Genomic DNA, 18562 nt, shown 5'->3' with positions numbered 1-18562 from the left:
GTCCCTGGGGTATCCAGTTCATGAAGGCAAATAGTTGGAAAGAGCTGAAAATGTCTGTAGTGGACAGAGGCTGTTTTTGCCCCTGTCAGCATTCATGTTCCCTCATTTTGCTAAGATGGCTTTGGTTTTGCTGGCTTATACCCCAGTACAAGAGTTGGATCCAAGTTTGTCTAGTTAAGAGTGAACTCCACTCGGACACTGGGAGGTATGGCTTTTCCCCGCTGCTGCTAGACTTGGGAGTTGAGAAGATATTATTCCAGCACGGCTGGTAGCCATCTTGGCAACAGAGAGCCTGCCTAAGACTTCTCTTTTGGTCTGAGGCAGTTTAAGTTTTGTGTTCCTTGCAACTGAAAGAATCTGGAAAAATAAATTACCCAACAAAAACTGAAAATGATGTTGCATATATATATTTAACATGCAAAATGTTCACTTTAAATAAAAAAATTATATATGCATATCTTTTTCAAGGTATGACTGTATTTCTACATTAAAAATGTCCTAAAAAATGATAAGAAATGCTCATCATGGTTATTTCTGTGTGGTGAGATTACCAATAAATAATCTTATTTTTTCTTCTACTAAACTGTTTTTTTCTGATTTTTCTGAAGCGAACCAAAAGTGCAGAAATAAATATTAAAACTCATAGTTAATGATCTTGAGCGTGTTGAAGGAATTTTATATTTTTGAACGTCAGAGTGAATTTGTTTTTAGATATATATATCTCTCTCTCAAAGCTAATGTGAGTGGATTTTTTACTGCACTTTGTGTGTGTGAAAGCATTATTTGCTCAATCGTGTCTGACTCTTCGACCCCATGGACTATAGCCCACCAGGCTCCTCTGTCCATGGAATTCTCCATGCAAGAATACTGGAGTGGGTAGCCATTCCCTTCTCCAATGGATCTTCCTGACCCAGGGATTGAACCCAGGTCTCCTGCACTGCAGGCAGATTCTTTATCATCATCTGAGCTAGCAGGAAAGCCCACTAAATTGAATAATAACCTCAATTAATATTTTCTTATTCCAAATTATTCTTTTGGATAACATTTCATTACAAGCTAATGATTAGTGCTCAATTTTGGCATGTCTTCCCATACTGGTAACTTTCATGCTTATAAATTGGCTATTTGAATTGACAAAATATATCAGCTAGAGTTTACAGATGAACAAAAAGAACAAACAAATTTGCAAAGTTAGTCTAACCACATCCACAGACTGGTTGATTGTTCTTAGGTAATGGCAAGAGAAGTGATTTTTATTTTGTTCTTTTTGTTCACCTACATTTTCTTTCTTTCTCTCTTGGTATATATTTATTTTCTAATAGTTTTAGAAATAAATATAACCTTGACTTGAGTTTTTTAAAAAAAGATGAAATACTGCTAAAGCAGTCACAGGACAGACCTATTGTGCCTAGACTGCACACTGTCTCTCTTGAAGTAATTAGCCCCTAAACGCTAATTCGATTTTTGTGTGTATAGCACTCTCTTGATGAAAGATAAGCACTCTCTTGATGAAAGATAAGCACTCTCTTGCTTTCAGAACCTGAAAGCAGCAGATTCTTCTCCTAGGCTCATATGTTTATATGTCATAAGAAAATAAGTTATCCACCAGAGCCTGAAGTTGTCAGGAAGCATTTAACAAAAGGCTTCCTGTGTGCTGTTTTGGATCTGTCAGGAACCCTCTGGCCCTTATTGATTCTTGAATATTCAGGAATTAAGAGGAGAGGCACGCCTTTCCCGGGGCTGAGGAATCCTGGCATTTCTCATTACGGCGATAAGTACTCTCTTCCTTTTTATGAGCCATATGGTAAAAGGTGATTGTTTGCAACTCTCTGATAGGGAACATCTTATGTTTTGTAAGTCTGGAATTTTAATCTTTGTCTTTGCTGAGAATAACTACAGTATATATGCCCACGCCATGTTGATTAAAACACCTTTGCTCCATCAGAGCTTGGGTCCCCTTGTCTTTCTTTCTTTCTCTCTCTCTCTCTCTCTCTCCATTTCTGGCTAATTCCTTGGAGCGCGGAGGCCCGCTGAGCTCACTTTCTTGCCCGGGCTTCTAAGACCCTCTCGAGAAGGCGCACTGTGCCTTCACCCACTCGAGAGGGCGCCCGGTGCCCACGTGCAGCAGCGCGAGCCGTGAGAACAGGGCTCTATTGGCTTTCCGCAAAAACCAGGGGATGTCAGCCTCTTTCTCTCTCTTACTCTCCGGACCACCAGGTTCCGGTCCATTAAAGGACCAACATGAAGTGAAGTGAATTGAAAGTCGTTCAGTTGTGTCTGACTCTTTGTGACCCCATGGACTACACAGTCCCTGAAATTCTCCAGGGAGTGGGGAGCCTTTCCTTCTCCAGGGGATCTTCCCAACTCAGGGATCGAACCCAGGTCTCCCGCATTGCGGGCGGATTCTTTACCAGCTGAGCCACAGGGGGAGCCCAAGAATACTGGCGTGGGTAGCCTAGCCCTTCTCCATCGCATCTTCCCAACCCAGGGATTGAACCAGGGTTTCCTGCATTGCAGGTGGATTCTTTGCCAACTGAGCTATCAGGGAAATCCCATATTTATACACATATCGATGGCTACATTTACAACTACATCTGTGTTACTTCTAAAATTTAGATACTTAATTCCAAAAGAGCACATTTGTTTGGTCGAAAACAAATTTGAGCAGTATCTATTTACCTGCATAGTCATAATTCAACATTAAAGGGTGATAATTTGCTAACATACAGAATTTTCCAAGACCAGATTTATGGCCCAGGATGTGATCTATTCTGGAGAAGGTTCCGTGTGCACTTGAGAAAAAGGTGAAGTTGATTGTTTTGGGGTGAAATGTCCTATAGATATCAATTAGGTCTAGCTGGTCCATTGTGTCATTTAAGGTTTGTGTTTCCTTGTTAATTTTCTGTTTAGTTGATCTATCCATAGTTGTGAGTGGGGTATTAAAGTCTCCCACTATTATTGTGTTACTATTAATTTCCTCTTTCATACTCGTTAGTGTTTGCCGTACATATTGCGGTGCTCCTATGTTGGGTGCATATATATTTATAATTGTTATATCTTCTTCTTGGATGCTAACATACAGAAACAGCTGACAACTAACAGGGTGCCTGCAACCAGTAGATGACCATGGCTATGATGACCTCACTGATTAATTCTCCACATGGTGGAGCACACCATTACTGTGCCCTACTTGTTATAGTAACTTCTTAGTTATTATAATAGCATGGGTTTTTAGAAGAACTATTAAAATTCACTTTTACAACAATTTCATTGTCTGGATGTTTTAAATTTGGAATCCCAGATTATATTCTCTTTATAATGGTTAGTTTCCACAAAATTACTTTATTAAAACGATTAATATTAACTTTTCTCATCTTGCAAAAATCCTGCCCTCGTTTTAATTCCTCGCTGCTAAAAGGGATGCGAAATGCTTGAAGCACTTGGCTTCCTATTGCATAATTTCCCTGTAGCCACCTCTCAAATCATCAGCCTAGGAGAGGATTAATGATTGATAAGGCTGTTGTGCAAGAGACTTTCTGCAACTCCTTCTGCTTATTTCAGCAACACTGGAAGTCTGTGTGTTACTTGCTCAGTTGTGTCTGACTCTTTTGCGACCCCAATGGACTGAAGACTGCCAGGCTCCTCTGTCCATGGAATTCTCCAGGCAAGAATACTAGAGTGGGTTGCCATTCCCTTCTCCAAGGGATCTTCCCGACCCAGAGATTGAAATCAGGTCTCCTGCACTGCAGGCATTCTTTATCTGAGACACCAGGAAAGCCTATCATTGTTAACAATAGTCATTACACTCAAGAAATCACATGCAAGTTAAGCACAGGAACCAATGAAAAAAACACATGTTTACATACCAGTAAGCCAGTAAGAAGGGGACCCCAGTATGCCCAGCTGCTGAAGCCACAGTGACAATATGGCCATGATTATTCTTCATCATCTCGGGAAGAAATGCCTTTGTAGTCTAGAAATGTTTTTATTAAGAGAAAAAAAATTATTTCTGATTTGCAAACCCAGTGGGAATATTTCAAAATGAAGGTGTATTTTGTTAACATTGTTCATAACATTTCATCAATGAAAAAAACCTAGATTAATTTTCATAAAAGAAAAAAAAACAAATGTGGCAACACAATGCAGCTAGGATGCCCAGATTAGAAAAGCTCAGTGAAACAATGAACACTGAAAGCTTTGAGAATCCATCTCAATTAAATTGTTAATTTCTTATGTCTCCAGTTCCTCCACCTTCCATCATTGACATCTTCTCTCATCTCATATATTGAACAAGTATAATATCTGGAATTATTGAACATTTTACATTTAAGGTGAAATTGTTAGAAAAGAGTTTGGTTACGTCATCAAAATACTGAAGTGACAAACACCTTGCAACAGTCATTGAATGATTTTATACAATAAATATTTATTGAGCACCTACTCTATGCTGCGGATTCAGAAAAAAATACATTTTCAGAGTGGCAGAAAGACAAACTTTTAAGGCATAAAAATATAAAAAGTGGATGTCAATAACTTGGAGCTAATAAAATGAAACAATACTGCATTTTCATCAACCCCAAAATCCCTTCTTTTAAACTGAAGTAAAGTTGATTTACAATACTGTATTAGTTTCAGGTGCACACAGCAAAGTGATTCAGTCTTATATATACATATATATATTCATATTATTTTCCATTATGGGTTATTATGAGGTATTAAATATAATTCCCTGTGCTATACAGTAGATCCTTGTTGTTTATCTGTTCTATGCCTAGCAGTTTGTTAATCCCAGACTCCTAATTTGTCCCTTTCCCTTCCCTCTCCCCTTTGGTAACCGTAAGTTTTTCTGTGTCTGTGCATCTGTTTCCATTTTGTATATAGATTAATTTGTATCATTTTTCATTTTCCATATGTAAAGGGTATCATATATTTGTCTCTCTCCATCTGATCTACTTCACTAAATATATTCTCTAGGTCCATCCATGTTGTTGCAAATGGAAATATTTCATTCTTTCTATGGCTGAGTACATTTCCATTGTATACATATTTACTACACCTTCTAAGTCTCAATTATATGTTGATGGGCACTTTGGTTGTTTCCATGTCTTGGCTATTGTAAGTGATGCTTCTATGAACACTGGGGTGTATGTACCTTTCCAAATTAGAGTTTTCATTTTTTCTGCAAGTGTCCCTGGGAGTGGGATGGCTGGGTCATATGGTAGCTCTCTTTTTGTTTCTTAAGGCAGTTACATACTATTTTCTACAGTGACTATACCAATTTATATTCTGAGATTACTCATCCCAAACTCACATCCAAGAAATCTTTAAGGGGCTCTTTTATGTAATGGTTATTTGACCAACATTTAGATTCTCTCTCTCATTCTCTCTCTCTCTCTCACCATTTAAAAATGGATCTTGAATGGTGAAGTTTCTAATAAAGTTTGCAATTTTGGAACCAGGAAATAATATAAGGCCTGAGTCTTATGAGACTCTGAAAGTAAACAGGTAAACTGGGTTCACCTTTTATAGAATCACAGAAAATGACTCAGATAATCTCTAATCCCTCCCTCATCTCTAAACAGATCACACAGAAATGTAAAAATCTGGGGGAGGGGCCAAGATGGCGGAGGAAAAGGACGGGGAGACCACTTTCTCCCCTACAAATTCATTGAAAGAACATTTGAACCCTGAGCAAACTTCACAAAACAACTTCTGACCGCTAGCAAAAGACATCAGGCAGCCCATCATCTTCAAAAGGAGTATTTGATATCCATTTTGGACATTTAAGAATCCAATATTCAGTTCCCATTTTTACTCAGGAGTGTGTTGATTACTCTCTCCCACTTTTGACTCTCCGTTTTCTCCCTCAGATCACCTCTATTTCCTCCTCTCCCCTTCTCTTCCCAATCCAATTCTGTGAATCTCTGTGGGCGTCTGGGCTACGGAGAACCCTTTGGGAACAGACAACTGCGTAGATCTGTCTCTCTTCTCTTGAGTCCCCCTTTTTCTCCTCCTGCTCATCTCTATCTCCCTCCTCCCTCTCCTCTTCTTCATGTAACTCTGTGAACCTCTCTGGGTGTCCCTCATGGTGGAGAATCTTTTCACCATTAACCTAGAAGTTTTATTATCAGTGCTGTATAGTTGGAGAAGTCTTGAGACTACTGGAAGAATAAAACTGAAACCCAGAGGCAGGAGACTTAAGCCCAAAACCTGAGAACACCAGAAGACTCCTGACTACATGGAACATTAATAAGAGACCATCCAAAAGCCTCCATACCTACACTGAAACTAACCACCACCCAAGAGCCAGTAAGTTCCAGAGCAAGACATACCACGCAAATTCTCCAGCAACGCAGGAACATAGCCCTGAGCGTCAACATACAGGCTGCCCAAAGTCATACCTAACACATAGACCCATCTCAAAACTCACTACTAGACACTCCATTGCACTCCAGAGAGAAGAAATCCAGTTCCATGCACCAGAACACCGACGCAAGCTTCCCTAACCAGGAAACCTTGGCAAACCAATTGTCCAACCCCACCCACTGGGTGAAACCTCCACAATAAAAAAGAACCACAGACCACCAGAATACAGAAAGCCCACTCCAGACACAGCAATCTAAACAAGATGAAAAGGCAGAGAAATACCCAACAGGTAAAGGAACATGAAAAATGCCCACCAAGTCAAACAAAAGAGGAAGAGATAGGGAATCTACCTGAAAAAGAATTTAGAATAATGATAATAAAAATGATCCAAAATCTTGAAAACAAAATGGAGTTACAGATAAATAGCCTGGAGACAAAGATTGAGAAGATGCAAGAAATGTTTAATAAGGACCTAGAAGAAATAAAAAAGAGTCAATTAAAAATGAATAATGCAATAAATGAAATAAAAAACACTCTGGAGGGAACCAACAGTAGAATAATGGAGACAGAAGATAGGATAAGTGAGGCAGACGATAAAATGGTGGAAATAAATGAAGCAGAGAGGAAAAAAGAAAAAAGAATCAAAAGAAACGAGGACAACCTCAGGGGCCTCTGGGACAATGTGAAACGCCCAAACATTCGAATCATAGGAGTCCCAGAAGAAGAAGACAAAAAGAAAGGCCATGAGAAAATACTCGAGGAGATAATAGCTGAAAATTTCCGTAAAATGGAGAAGGAAATAGTTACACAGGTCCAAGAAACCCAGAGAGTCCCAAACAGGATAAACCCAAGGCGAAACATCCCAAGACACATATTAATCAAATTAACAAAGATCAAACACAAAGAACAAATCTTAAAAGCAGCAAGGGAGAAACAACAAATAACACACAAAGGGATTCCCATAAGGATAACAGCTGATCTATCAATAGAAACCCTCCAGGCCAGAAGGGAATGGCAGGACGTACTGAAAGTAATGAAAGAGAATAACCTACAACCTAGATTACTGTACCCAGCAAGGATCTCATTCAGATATGAAGGAGAATTCAAAAGCTTTACAGACAAGCAAAAGCTGAGAGAATTCAGCACCACCAAACCAGCTCTTCAACAAATGCTAAAGTATCTTCTCTAGACAGGAAACACAGAAAGGTTGTATAAATGTGAACCCAAAACAACAAAGTAAATGGCAACGGGACCATACCTATCAATAATTACCTTAAATGTGAATGGGTTGAATGCCCCAACCAAAAGACAAAGACTGGAAGAATGGATACAAAAATAAGACCCCTATATATGCTGTCTGCAAGAGACCCACCTCAAAACAAGGGACACATACAGACTAAAAGTGAAGGGCTGGAAAAAAAATTTTTTTTCAAATGGAGACCAAAAGAAAGCAGGAGTCGCAGAAATGTAAAAATCTAGCTTAGAATTAAAACATATATAACACCTAGTTTATTCTTATTATTAATTCAAATTATTCATATTTGTTGAGGGAAGAGAAGAATGATTGATAGGATTTGGTCACAGGATGTAAAATGATTTCTTTGTATAATGCTATTCTCAGTATCTGGAGAAAATTGATTTGATTCAACCTTATGTCTGCTGAAAGCTTCACTTTAAAGTTAATCCTTGGGTTACACAAAAGGGAATGTTTTTGGTAAAAGAAATCATACTTACCCAGAAATGTGCAAGGATATTAACTTCAAAAGTCTTTTCAATCTGAGGGTCTTGTGTAGCAAACAAATCTGATGTGTAGACTACACCAGCATTATTTACTAAAATACTAACATCTCCAACTTCTGCCTTCACCTTCAAAAATAAAATTAAAATATTTGCAACATTTAGAGGTCTGGGAATAGGTCTGCAAGCAATAACTGTTAATGAAATATAACTCTTTCTATTAGACGTGAAAAAAAAGTAGTTTTGTAACCTGTGTGTCAAGTGGGGAAAAAAAATTTTTTTAAGTCCTTAATTTCAAAACTGTCCGACCTGTAAGTCTAATTGGTAGAAATTTTCTTCTGCAATTCAGTCTCTTGACTTTGCTCTCTAATGATTAGAACCCAAGAGGCATCTGGCTAACAAAAACCTAACCAGTGACAGATAAACAACAATTCACAGTGGGAGAATCTAATGAGAATGAGAATCTAATGCCACTGCTGATCTGATAGGAGGCGGAGTCCAGGTGGTCATGCAAGCAATGGGGAGTAGCTGTAAATACAGATGAAGCTTCACTTGCTCAACCACTGCTCACCTCCTATGCAACCTGGTTCCTAACAGGTCATGGACCAGTAGCCCCCCCAGCAGCTGGGGGACTGAAGGAGAGGTGGTATGTAGCCCATTAAAGCCTTTCACTATTCTATGCATTTTACATGATTGCATTATTTATCCCATTTAATTCTCACCATTCTATGAAGTAGTAACTCTTATACACTCATTTTAAAAAGGTCAGAAACATGAAACACAGAAGGGCTGTTTCTTACCCAAGGTCACGTGTATATCTAGGGTCACACGGAGATGAAACTCTCCCAGATTCTCTGACCTCAGAGCCCAAGACATACCACTTCAGACAGAAAGGAAGTCGGAGTGAAGGCTCCGACTCAGAAGGGCATGAGTGTGTCACTGCTAAACGCTCAGCAGTCAGAAATGAATTTCATCAGGTTGTATGTAAATTACTGGGTGGTCAAGCTGAGTGGTCTGGCCCTTGACAAACACTCTGTGTACTTGTATCCTCATCTCCAGCACAATTTAAAAACTGTTGTTCAGAACAATGCCCCTAAGTTCCTGATAGGAAGAGGATATTTTGTGTGGTTGAACTGATGAAGCCCATTATGCCTCCAAAGTAACAGGACTCAAGATAAAAATTCATGACTTCCCTCATGGCTTGGACAGTAAAGAATCTGCCTGCAAAAAAAAGAAAAAAAAAAAAAAAAAGAATCTGCTTGCAATGCAGGAGATCCAGGTTTGATCCCTGGGTCAGAAAGAGCCCTTGGAAAAGGAAATGGCAACCCACTCCAGTATTCTCTCCTGGGAAATCTCATGGACAGAGGAGCCTGGCAGGCTATAGTCCAGAGCATCGTCCAGTCAGACATGACCGAGCACACGTACACATCAGGGACAAGATATAAATTACTGCTTTATATTGCCAATGACACTCTTGACCTTATCTTCATCCTTCAGCTCCTCATCATCACATAATATCCCACCCTAGGGCTTTCACATTTCTTAATAATGAAAGCAGGCTGAGAGTTTAATTGAATCGAGTGTCTAGAGGTGAGGTCCAGGCATGTGTATTTTAAAGAATTTTCCCAGGTCCAAACGACCTTTCTACCATTACAGTAATTAGTTAACAAGCTAATTAGTTGACCAAGTTCCCCGGAAAACTCCAGAACACACTACAGTCTGGGAGCCTCAGTTTCAGGTTCAGGGTCTGCCACTGGCTAGCTGGACAACCTTGGAGGAACCACAGAACTTCTGTTTACTTTGCCTACATCATAGCTGGGTCATCTCCAAATCCTCCCCAGTTTTGGCACAATACGATTGTAACCAAATTTAAAAGAATTTTACCTTCTTCGCAGAATTGTAAATATCTTCTCGGTTACTGCAGTCTACCACAAACGTATGAGCCTTCACGCCCAGTTTCTTGCATTCGGCGGCTGTTTCCTCAAGTCCATGCTGCAAAAAGCAAGAAGGGCAAGGAGAACAAGATAAACGACATGAGCAGATTATACACACAGCTGAAAACACCTAAGGGTTATTGAGATTCTCTGGTCTAGGACTGGACAAGAATTTAACTAATGCATTTTTGACAGGGATATAGGCACACTTCACCCTCTGTACTACAACGAATTTCTCTTATTTGGAACTGAATTGAAGGCAAGCTTTCAAAAGAAGACAAAAGTCTTAAAATACTGAGCGTGTATTCATGAATTTCACATACTTTTTTAAAATTAATTTTTACTGGAGTATAGTTGCTTTACATAGTTGTGTCATACTCTGTGACTCTATGTATGTGTGTATTCCATGTACATACTGAGTCACTTCAGTCGTGTCTGACTTGTGACCCCATGGATTGTAGCCTGCCAGGCTCTTCTGTCCATGGGGCTCTCCAGGCAAGAATACTGCAGTCCAAGGGACTCTCAACAGTCTTCTCCAGGACCACAGTTCGAAAGCATCAATTTTTTGGTGCTCAACCTTCTTTACAGTCCAACTTTCACATCAGTATATGACCACTGGAAAAACTATAGTTTTGACTATAAGGATCTTTGTCGGCAAAGTGATGTCTCTGCTTTTTAATACGCTGTCTAATATATACTATGTGCTCACTCCTTATTGTAAATGTATCTTTCCAAGCTCACCTAACCAAGCATGGGGTGAGAATGGTCAGGAAATAATGGATTGGGACTTCCCTGGTGGTCTAGCTAAAACTCTTCACCTTCCAATTAAGGCAGCGCGGGTTGGATCCCTGGTCAGGGAACTAAGATCCCACTTGCTGTGCAGCGCAGTCAAAAGAAAAAAAAGAAATATGGGATTATCTGCATAAAACAGAACGAATCAATCACAGCGTTAGCCTCAGTAGAATAAAAAAAGAAGACATCCTCAATCCCTCCCTAAATTCAAATTCTTTTGTAGACTTCATGATGAATATGAAGACCTCTGTCCCTCACATTCTGAGGTGGATATTGTTGGAGAGCTGGAGATTGTTGGAGAGCTGGAGATTGTTGGAGAGCTGGAGATTGTTGGAGAGCTGGAGATTGTTATCCTTGCCACTTGAGTTGACCCTTGAAATTGCCCCGGGAGCAATCTTTGTTCCCTAGGTGAAAAGCATTTGATATGGCCCTTTCCTACCCTTTCAATTGGGTTCTAAAACAATCTTAAGCTCTCCTTCACATTCTTTCTCATTCTCCACAGATCTACCAGTCCAGTTTTACCTCTTCAGGTTCTGCCGCCTGGACTGTTGAAATTTCCACCTATTCTTCTTCCCCAGTCAGGTTTAATGGTTCTTAGACTTTTTACAATCTGTAAGCTCCATGAAAAGTAGACGGGTGAATATACAGAACTAGGACTGCCAAACTTTTATTTAGCCAATTAAAGACGTTAAAAACTAACACAGCAGCTATTTATATTTACTATCACTGTAATTTCATTAAATACATAGATATATATAGATAGAAGGGGATGACAGAGGACGAGATGGTTGGATGGCATCCTCGACTCAATGGATATGAGTTTGAGCAAGCCCCTGGAGATGGTGAAGGATAGGGAGGCCTGGAGTGCTGCAGTCCATGGGGTTGCAAAGAGTTGGACATGACTGAGCAACTGAACAATAGATTTATATCTATATATATAATCCACCAAAGAGTAGGAAGAACATCATCTCAAAGTAAAAGATAAATTATTCAAATTAAATGAATTTCACATAATACATGCTCCCTATATTATCCTTAATTTTCTGACCACTTCTGCTACTACCAGCTGGGTCTGACAAGCCGACGTTATCTACTGAAGTGAAGTGAAAGTTGCTCAGTCATGTCCGACTCTTTGCAACCCCATGGACTATGTAGTCCATGGAATTCTCCAGGCCAAAATACTGGAATGAGTAGTGGTTCCCTTCTCAAGGGCATCTTCCCAACCCAGGGGCTCGAACCCAGGTCTCCTACATTGCAGGTGGATTCTTTACCAGCTGAGCCACCAGGCAAGCCCATCTCTTACCTGGATTATCACAATAGTCTCCTATCTGCTTTCCCTGCAACCCAGTAGCCAGAGGAACCTCTTCATAGAAACTGGTTCCAAACCCTCCCATGGCTTCCTTAGTAAAAGCTGAAGCACAAACAGCCTACAGGAACCTTCATAATTGAAGCTGCTGTTCCTTCAGTTTCTATGCCAGAGCCATCCCACAGAAATATATTGTGAGCCACATATATTTAATTTTAACTGTTCTAGTAGCACATTAAAATTTTTTTAATTTAGTACATTTTATATAACTTTGCCACCCCATGAACTGTAGGCTACCAGGCTCCTCCATCCATGGGATTTTTCAGGCAAGAGTACTGGAGTGGGTTGCCATTTCCTTCTCCAGGGGATCTTCCTGACCCAGGGATCAAACCCAGGTCCCCCACAATGCAGGCAGATGCTTTTACCATCTGAGCCACCAGGGGATCCCCTTTATATAACTTATTATGCCCCAAATATTATTGTTTTGATATATTTATTATTAGGAAATATAATCATTTCAACATGCAATCCATGTAAAAGTAATTAATAAGAAAGTCTTTGAAATCCCATGAGTATTTATATCTATAAGCAAGCATAAGTGTTAATTGCTCAGTCATGTCTGACTCTGCGACCCCATAGATTGCAGCCCACCAGGCTCCTCTGTCCATGGAATTCTTCAGGCAAGAATAATGGAGCAGGTTGCCATTTCCTTCTTCAGGGGATCTTCCCGACCCAGGGATTAAACCCTAGTCTCCTGTATTACAGGCAGATTCTTTACCATCTGAGCCACCAGGGAAGCCATTCATACCTCAAGCACATTCTAATTCTGCCAAGTCACATTTCAAACACTAAACAGCCACAAGTGGCTGGTAGCTAATATCTACTATTGCACCCAAACAACAGTAACACAGAGCTTTCTTTGACTTCTCTCCCTTCTACGCCAGGCTTTGCCTTTGTGGCTCCCTCTCTGCAGAGATAAGCCAGAGACTCACTGTACCCTCAGCCTCTTCTGACCTTGACTCAACTGCCTCCATCTTGGTGAGGCCTTCTGTACAAGATCAATACTCCCACCTCTGCCATCCCCACAGTATAGGCAGAGTCCCTATCCCCTTTCATGTTTTATTTTTCAATTATACTTAAAAACATCCAACAATTACATATTTTAGTATATACTGTTTATTGTCCCTAGCTCATAACGTTTTCCTCACTGCAGTATCCTCAGTTCTGCATTAGAAGTTTCTGGCAGATAGTTGGTGCTCAATAAGTATTTGTTGAGTAATGGAGAAGGAAATGGCAACCCACTCCAGTATTCTTGCCTGTAGAATCCCATGGACAGAGGAGCCCGGCAGGCTACAGTCCGTGTGGTCGAAAGAGTCGGATAAGACTTAGCAACTAAACCACCACCACCAAATATACTTCACTCCAGATCAGAAAAAAGTTTGTACAAACTAGCATTGGGCTCTGGGAGTCACGAATCTAGTTGCATAACCAAACTCATATAGCTTAAACTTCATTTTGTGAAGGAATAATGATAACTAACACTTGGTGTGTTTACCACATGGCAGATACTACTACATGCTTTGGGTGAGTTATTTATTTCCCATCCCTCTAAGGAAAGTATGCTTATCTTATTGATTTTGCAGTAAAGGAACCTAAGGCTCTAGGAAGCTACCCACGATGCTGAGTAAGTTAGCCATGAAGTGCGGAGTTCATCTGACCACACCACTCTGCCTGCCACTTACTGCTGTGACCACGTCCAGAGGAGGCTGGGCCTAGTTTCTACCTTTCACTGACATGTAATTATTTATGCTTATTTCCCTACGAGATTGAGAGCAGGGGACGCTATCTCTTGTTTGCCACTGTGTTCTTAATATTTGGGCAACAGACAGTGAATGGTATCTGTTGATGGCATCTCAATCACCCACTGGGTAGCTCTGGTACATGTGTATTAAGTTGCTTTCAGTTGTGTTAGATTCTTTTCGACCCTAAATACTGTAGCCTGCCAGGCTCCTCCGTCCATGGAATTCTCTAGGCAAGAATATTGGGGTGGGTTGCCATGCCCTCCTCCAAGGGATATTCCCCACTCAGGGACTGAACCCATATCTCCTGCGGCTACTACATTTCAGGTGGATTCTTTCCCTCTGAGTCACCCGGGAAGCCAGGTTAGTTCTCAGCCAACCTCAGCCCTCTGAATTCTTGTTTATAGCATTGGATGTTGTGTAAGGGATGGTGTTTCTTGGCATCGTGTGGCTCCCCCAAGCCCCTTTGTCCATCCAACACTGGTCAAATAATAAAAGGTAAGAGTCTAAGTTCTTCTCCCTTCCTCAGGGTACACCTATTCTGGGAATTACTTTGAAAGTTGTTTTTTTTTTTTTTTCCCCATTGTTTTTAACTAAAAGGTGATTTAAAAATTTCTCTTGGAAATTACTATGACAAAGTAATGTTGCTTTCTGTTGGGTATCTTTTAAATGTACTTATCTCAGTAGCTGCAAGATTTTTCTCTTAATAGGTGCAAACCTCTTTTTTAACACTCTAGCTAAAGCCATGACTTTTCCTACAGGATAAGATTTAAGACTCCACCCTCCCGATGTAGAGGGCACAGGTTTCATCCCTGATTGGGGAAGATCCCACATGCTGCTCAGCAGTCAAAAAATAGAAGCCAGAGGGATTAGTGAAATCAGGTTCAAAGAGCTGGACACGACTGAGCAACTGAACTGAACTGAAGACAAATTTACAATGTCAAATTAGTGATAAGCAACAACTGGAAATCTTACATCCTCTAGGTTCCTTATCACGTGAAAAAAGTGAAAGTGAAGTCACTCAGTCGTGTCCTGACTCTTTGCGACCCCATGGACTGTAGCCTACCAGGCTCCTCTGGCCATGGGATTTTCCAAGCAAGAGTACTGGAGTGGGTTGCTGTTTCCTTCTCCAGGGGATCTTCCTGATCTAGGGGTTGAACCCAGGTCTCCTGCATTGTAGGCAGACGCTTTACCATCTGAGCCACTAGTGTGAACACCAACACATTAATTGATGCATGTTTTTCCCCCTTCTATAAAATGGCAATACTAGTAATTTTTTTCCTATTTACTTAACAGAGATGCTGTAAGGGGCTGTTGCCAGCAAAATGCAACACAGATGAAAGGTACTAGAAAGTAAAAAGCAGTAAGCACTATTACCTTATTTATATCCCACAGGACCAGCTTGCACTTAAGTTTGGCAAATTCGTAGGCAGTCTGCCTGCCAATTCCGTGTCCAGCTCCGGTAATCAGGACGATCTCTCCGGTGACTGATTTTCTCTTCTTAGGAATAAAAAGCTTCAGGAGAGACTCTACGATGCAGACGAGCAAAAAGGGCAGAAGCAGGAAGACGGACAGAAGGAATTTCATCATTTTTTTGTTGCTGCGAGCTTTGGGTGTATTTCGTTTTAACCAGTCACTCTAAATTGCTTCTGGGAGATTGTTCCATCAAAGACTGGCGAGTATAAAAGCGAGAACAAGGAAAGGCTCCTTTATCTCAGAGAAACAAACAACCCCGAAACCGTTCCTTCCGCTGGGCTGGGCTTGGCTAGGTCTTTGGCAATTGGCTCAGGCTGCAGTGCGGAACGACTGCTCGTCAGCTCAGAAATCTGGGAGGGACAAAAACCCAGCCGAGAGGGGAGCTTTCTAGTTGAGGGTGCGCTGCGGGGCTCATCTTTTCCTCACTTTCTCATGGTCTCGCGGGCCGACCTTGGAGGGTTAGTTGCCACTTGTTTTGGTAAATGTGATCAATTCCTTTTAAAGTTACAAGGCTAACTGGCAGTGTCCTCAGTCCAGAGGCTTTCTTGAAACTTGATGGTTCCCCCACCCTGGTTAAGGGATGCGGATGTAGTTTCTTGTATAAAAGGAACCTCGGGAGAAGGCCAGCAGGCTGAGAAAAGGACGCTATATCAGATTTCAGTTTGAGCTCTGCATGGTTTCTGGAGGAGGAGGAAGTTTTGTCCTTTCAAGGGCAGCAATAATCAAGCCCCAGGAAAATTCTGATCATATCCGGGGAGACTGTTTCCACAAGAAAGAACAGGATTTGGATAAGTTTTTTGTTTTTTTTTTTCACTCCATCTATTAGAACTTGCAAAAAACATATATTATGCTTTAGTTATTGTATCTTTATCCAGGTTAAAAACATCATTGCCCCCCCAGATAAATAATAAAGTGGGAAGAAGATCACCTTGCCTAAAGATTACCTATGTAATCTTGTTCAGTAGCTGATGTGTGTGAGTATTCAATATATAAGTGGTGATGTAAACAAAAATCTTACATATTGTTTATTGAAATAAAGGACCCAACTCTGGTCTCGTGTGAAGGAAGAGCTTAATAAATGTCCCTTATATGTATTTTAAAGAAAATCAGTTCTTTTTTTAAAAATTAATTTTTATTGGAGAACATTTGCTTTACGATGTTGTGTTGGTTTCCACTGTACAGCAAAGCTCTGTTTTGGATTTCCTTCCCATTTAGGTTACCGCAGAGCACGGAGTGGGATTCTCTGAGCCAGACAGTAGGTTCTCATTAGTTCTCTATCACTTCAGTTCTTTTTTTCTAAAAAAAAATTAATTTTTATTTATTTGTTCTTGGCTGCACTGGGTCTTCGTTGCTGGGTGGGTTTTTCTCTAGTGGCAGGGCTTGAGCTTCTTGTTGGTGCGGCTTCTCTTGTTGTGGACGGGCTCTCGGGTGAGTGGGCTTCAGTAGCTGCGGCTCCTGGCTCTAAAGCTCAGCTGCAAAAAAAATAAAAATAAATAAAGCACAGCTGCAATAGTTGCGGCACACTGGCTTAGTTGCTCTGAGACATGTGGGATGTTCCCCGATCAGGGATCAAACCCGTGTCTCCTGCATTGGCAGACGGATTCTTTACCACTGAGCCACCAGAGAAGCCCCTCAATTCAGTTCTTAACTGTAGATGAACTGGGGCTTTTTGTGAGACACTATGGTGCTTGGAAAGACACTTCTGTCACGTGGGTCACTAATGGTCACCCTTTATATTTAAGAGGCAGGGAGATCACAGATAATGGAAGTTCACAAGTAATTCACATTCATTTCTCCCTCTTATTTAAACAGCCCCTACACTGTTATGGGGGATAAAGTGACAATTCCACAATGTAGAATTCCATTATAGATTTCCTGAAAATTCTGAAGTCTCTGCGATTTTTTCTTGTAGCTGCCAAATACAAGTTTATGATCGTACAGTACCTTTCACTGGGGAGATTTATGTCTTGCTTTCAGTAAGACAGAAAGGAGAGTATTCTCATACCAGCTATTTCTCAAGTAGTTCTAATGGATTCAAAACAAAAGGCCATGAAACTTAGTAATTACACAGGTCAGTGAAGAAAGTTCCCAGTTACTTTAAAGATTACTGAGGAGGACTGTGCAGAAATGATGACTAGGTTGTGATGAAGGAGGTACTTCCAATAGTTATCTTGTCATTCTGGTATGGAAGCCTTCACTCCTGGCTCTGAAGTCTGAATTTTAGAGCTAGAGGAATTTAGATGTTAGCTTATCCAACTGGATCTTTTTTCTTTAGTAAGTATTGAATCTATGAATTCAAAGTAATGAATATGTCTGGTTTGAAATGGTTCAACAGGAAAGATAACAAAAAGACAGTCCCTAGTCCTACACTGTTTTGGGCTAGTGGGTTTTTTTGTTTGTTTGTTTTTGCTTGTTTTGGCCACAGCTATGAGGCTTGCAGGACTTGACCTGCAACAGTGAGAAGTGCTGAGTCCTAACCATTGCACCAGGGAATTCCCACCCTGTTTTATTTCTCAGATCAAATGCTTCTAATCAATTTAGCTGTCTTTTACAGACTCTTTTAGTGTCTTTTTTCCTTTCTACTAAAATACTATTAAGGAATTACTATCAATTCTATTTCTGGAGGAGGGCATGGCAACCCACTCCCATATTCTGCCTGGAGAATCCCCACGGACAGAAGAGCCTGGCAGTCCATGGGGTTGCTAAGAGTCAGACACGGCTGAGCAATTAAGCGCAGCACATCAATTCTATTTAATCCAATTCAGTAAATGTTATTATACATCCTATATGCAAGGCCTGGTGAGGAATATGAAGTAAAGAAAAAGGCATCTCCTTAGCAATCTACAGTCTAAGTAAGAGGTCAGACCAGTAAGTTACCCTGGAGGAAAGAAGCAAATATTTGCATGTGCGTGTGTGTTCAGTCATGTCTGACTCTTTGCGACCCCATGGACTGTAGCCCACCAGGCTCCATGAAATTTTCCAGGCAAGAATACTTGGGGGGGGCGGGTGCCATTTACTACCCCAGGGGTTCTTCCTGACCCAGGGATCTCTTGAGTCTCCTGCATTGGCAGGTGGATTCTTTTACCACCGAGCCTCCTGGGAAGCCCCAAGGGAGAGGGAGATTGATTTCAGTGGTTAAGAAAGACTTATGA

The 18562-nt window shown here is 40.7% G+C and overlaps 1 protein-coding gene across 1 annotated transcript in view; it reads right to left on the bottom strand.

The window, feature by feature from the left end:
• Positions 1-15660, bottom strand: part of HSD17B11 (hydroxysteroid 17-beta dehydrogenase 11) — a 34800-nt gene extending 19140 nt beyond the window's left edge. The window contains exons 1-4 of the mRNA XM_061145539.1: positions 15312-15660; positions 9988-10095; positions 8101-8232; positions 3867-3973 (exon numbers count right to left, since the gene is read on the bottom strand). Of these exons, the coding sequence (XP_061001522.1) occupies positions 3867-3973; positions 8101-8232; positions 9988-10095; positions 15312-15524 (560 nt within the window). The 5' untranslated portion in view covers positions 15525-15660. The remainder of the gene's footprint in view (positions 1-3866; positions 3974-8100; positions 8233-9987; positions 10096-15311) is intronic.
• Between the last annotated feature and the right edge of the window lie 2902 nt (positions 15661-18562).

The sequence above is a fragment of the Dama dama genome, chromosome 6 (genome assembly GCF_033118175.1).
Source record: "Dama dama isolate Ldn47 chromosome 6, ASM3311817v1, whole genome shotgun sequence".
In the NCBI taxonomy this organism is placed as follows: domain Eukaryota; kingdom Metazoa; phylum Chordata; class Mammalia; order Artiodactyla; family Cervidae; genus Dama; species Dama dama.
Note: the sequence above shows the minus strand (reverse complement) of the source record. Positions and strands in the feature narration are given on the sequence as shown.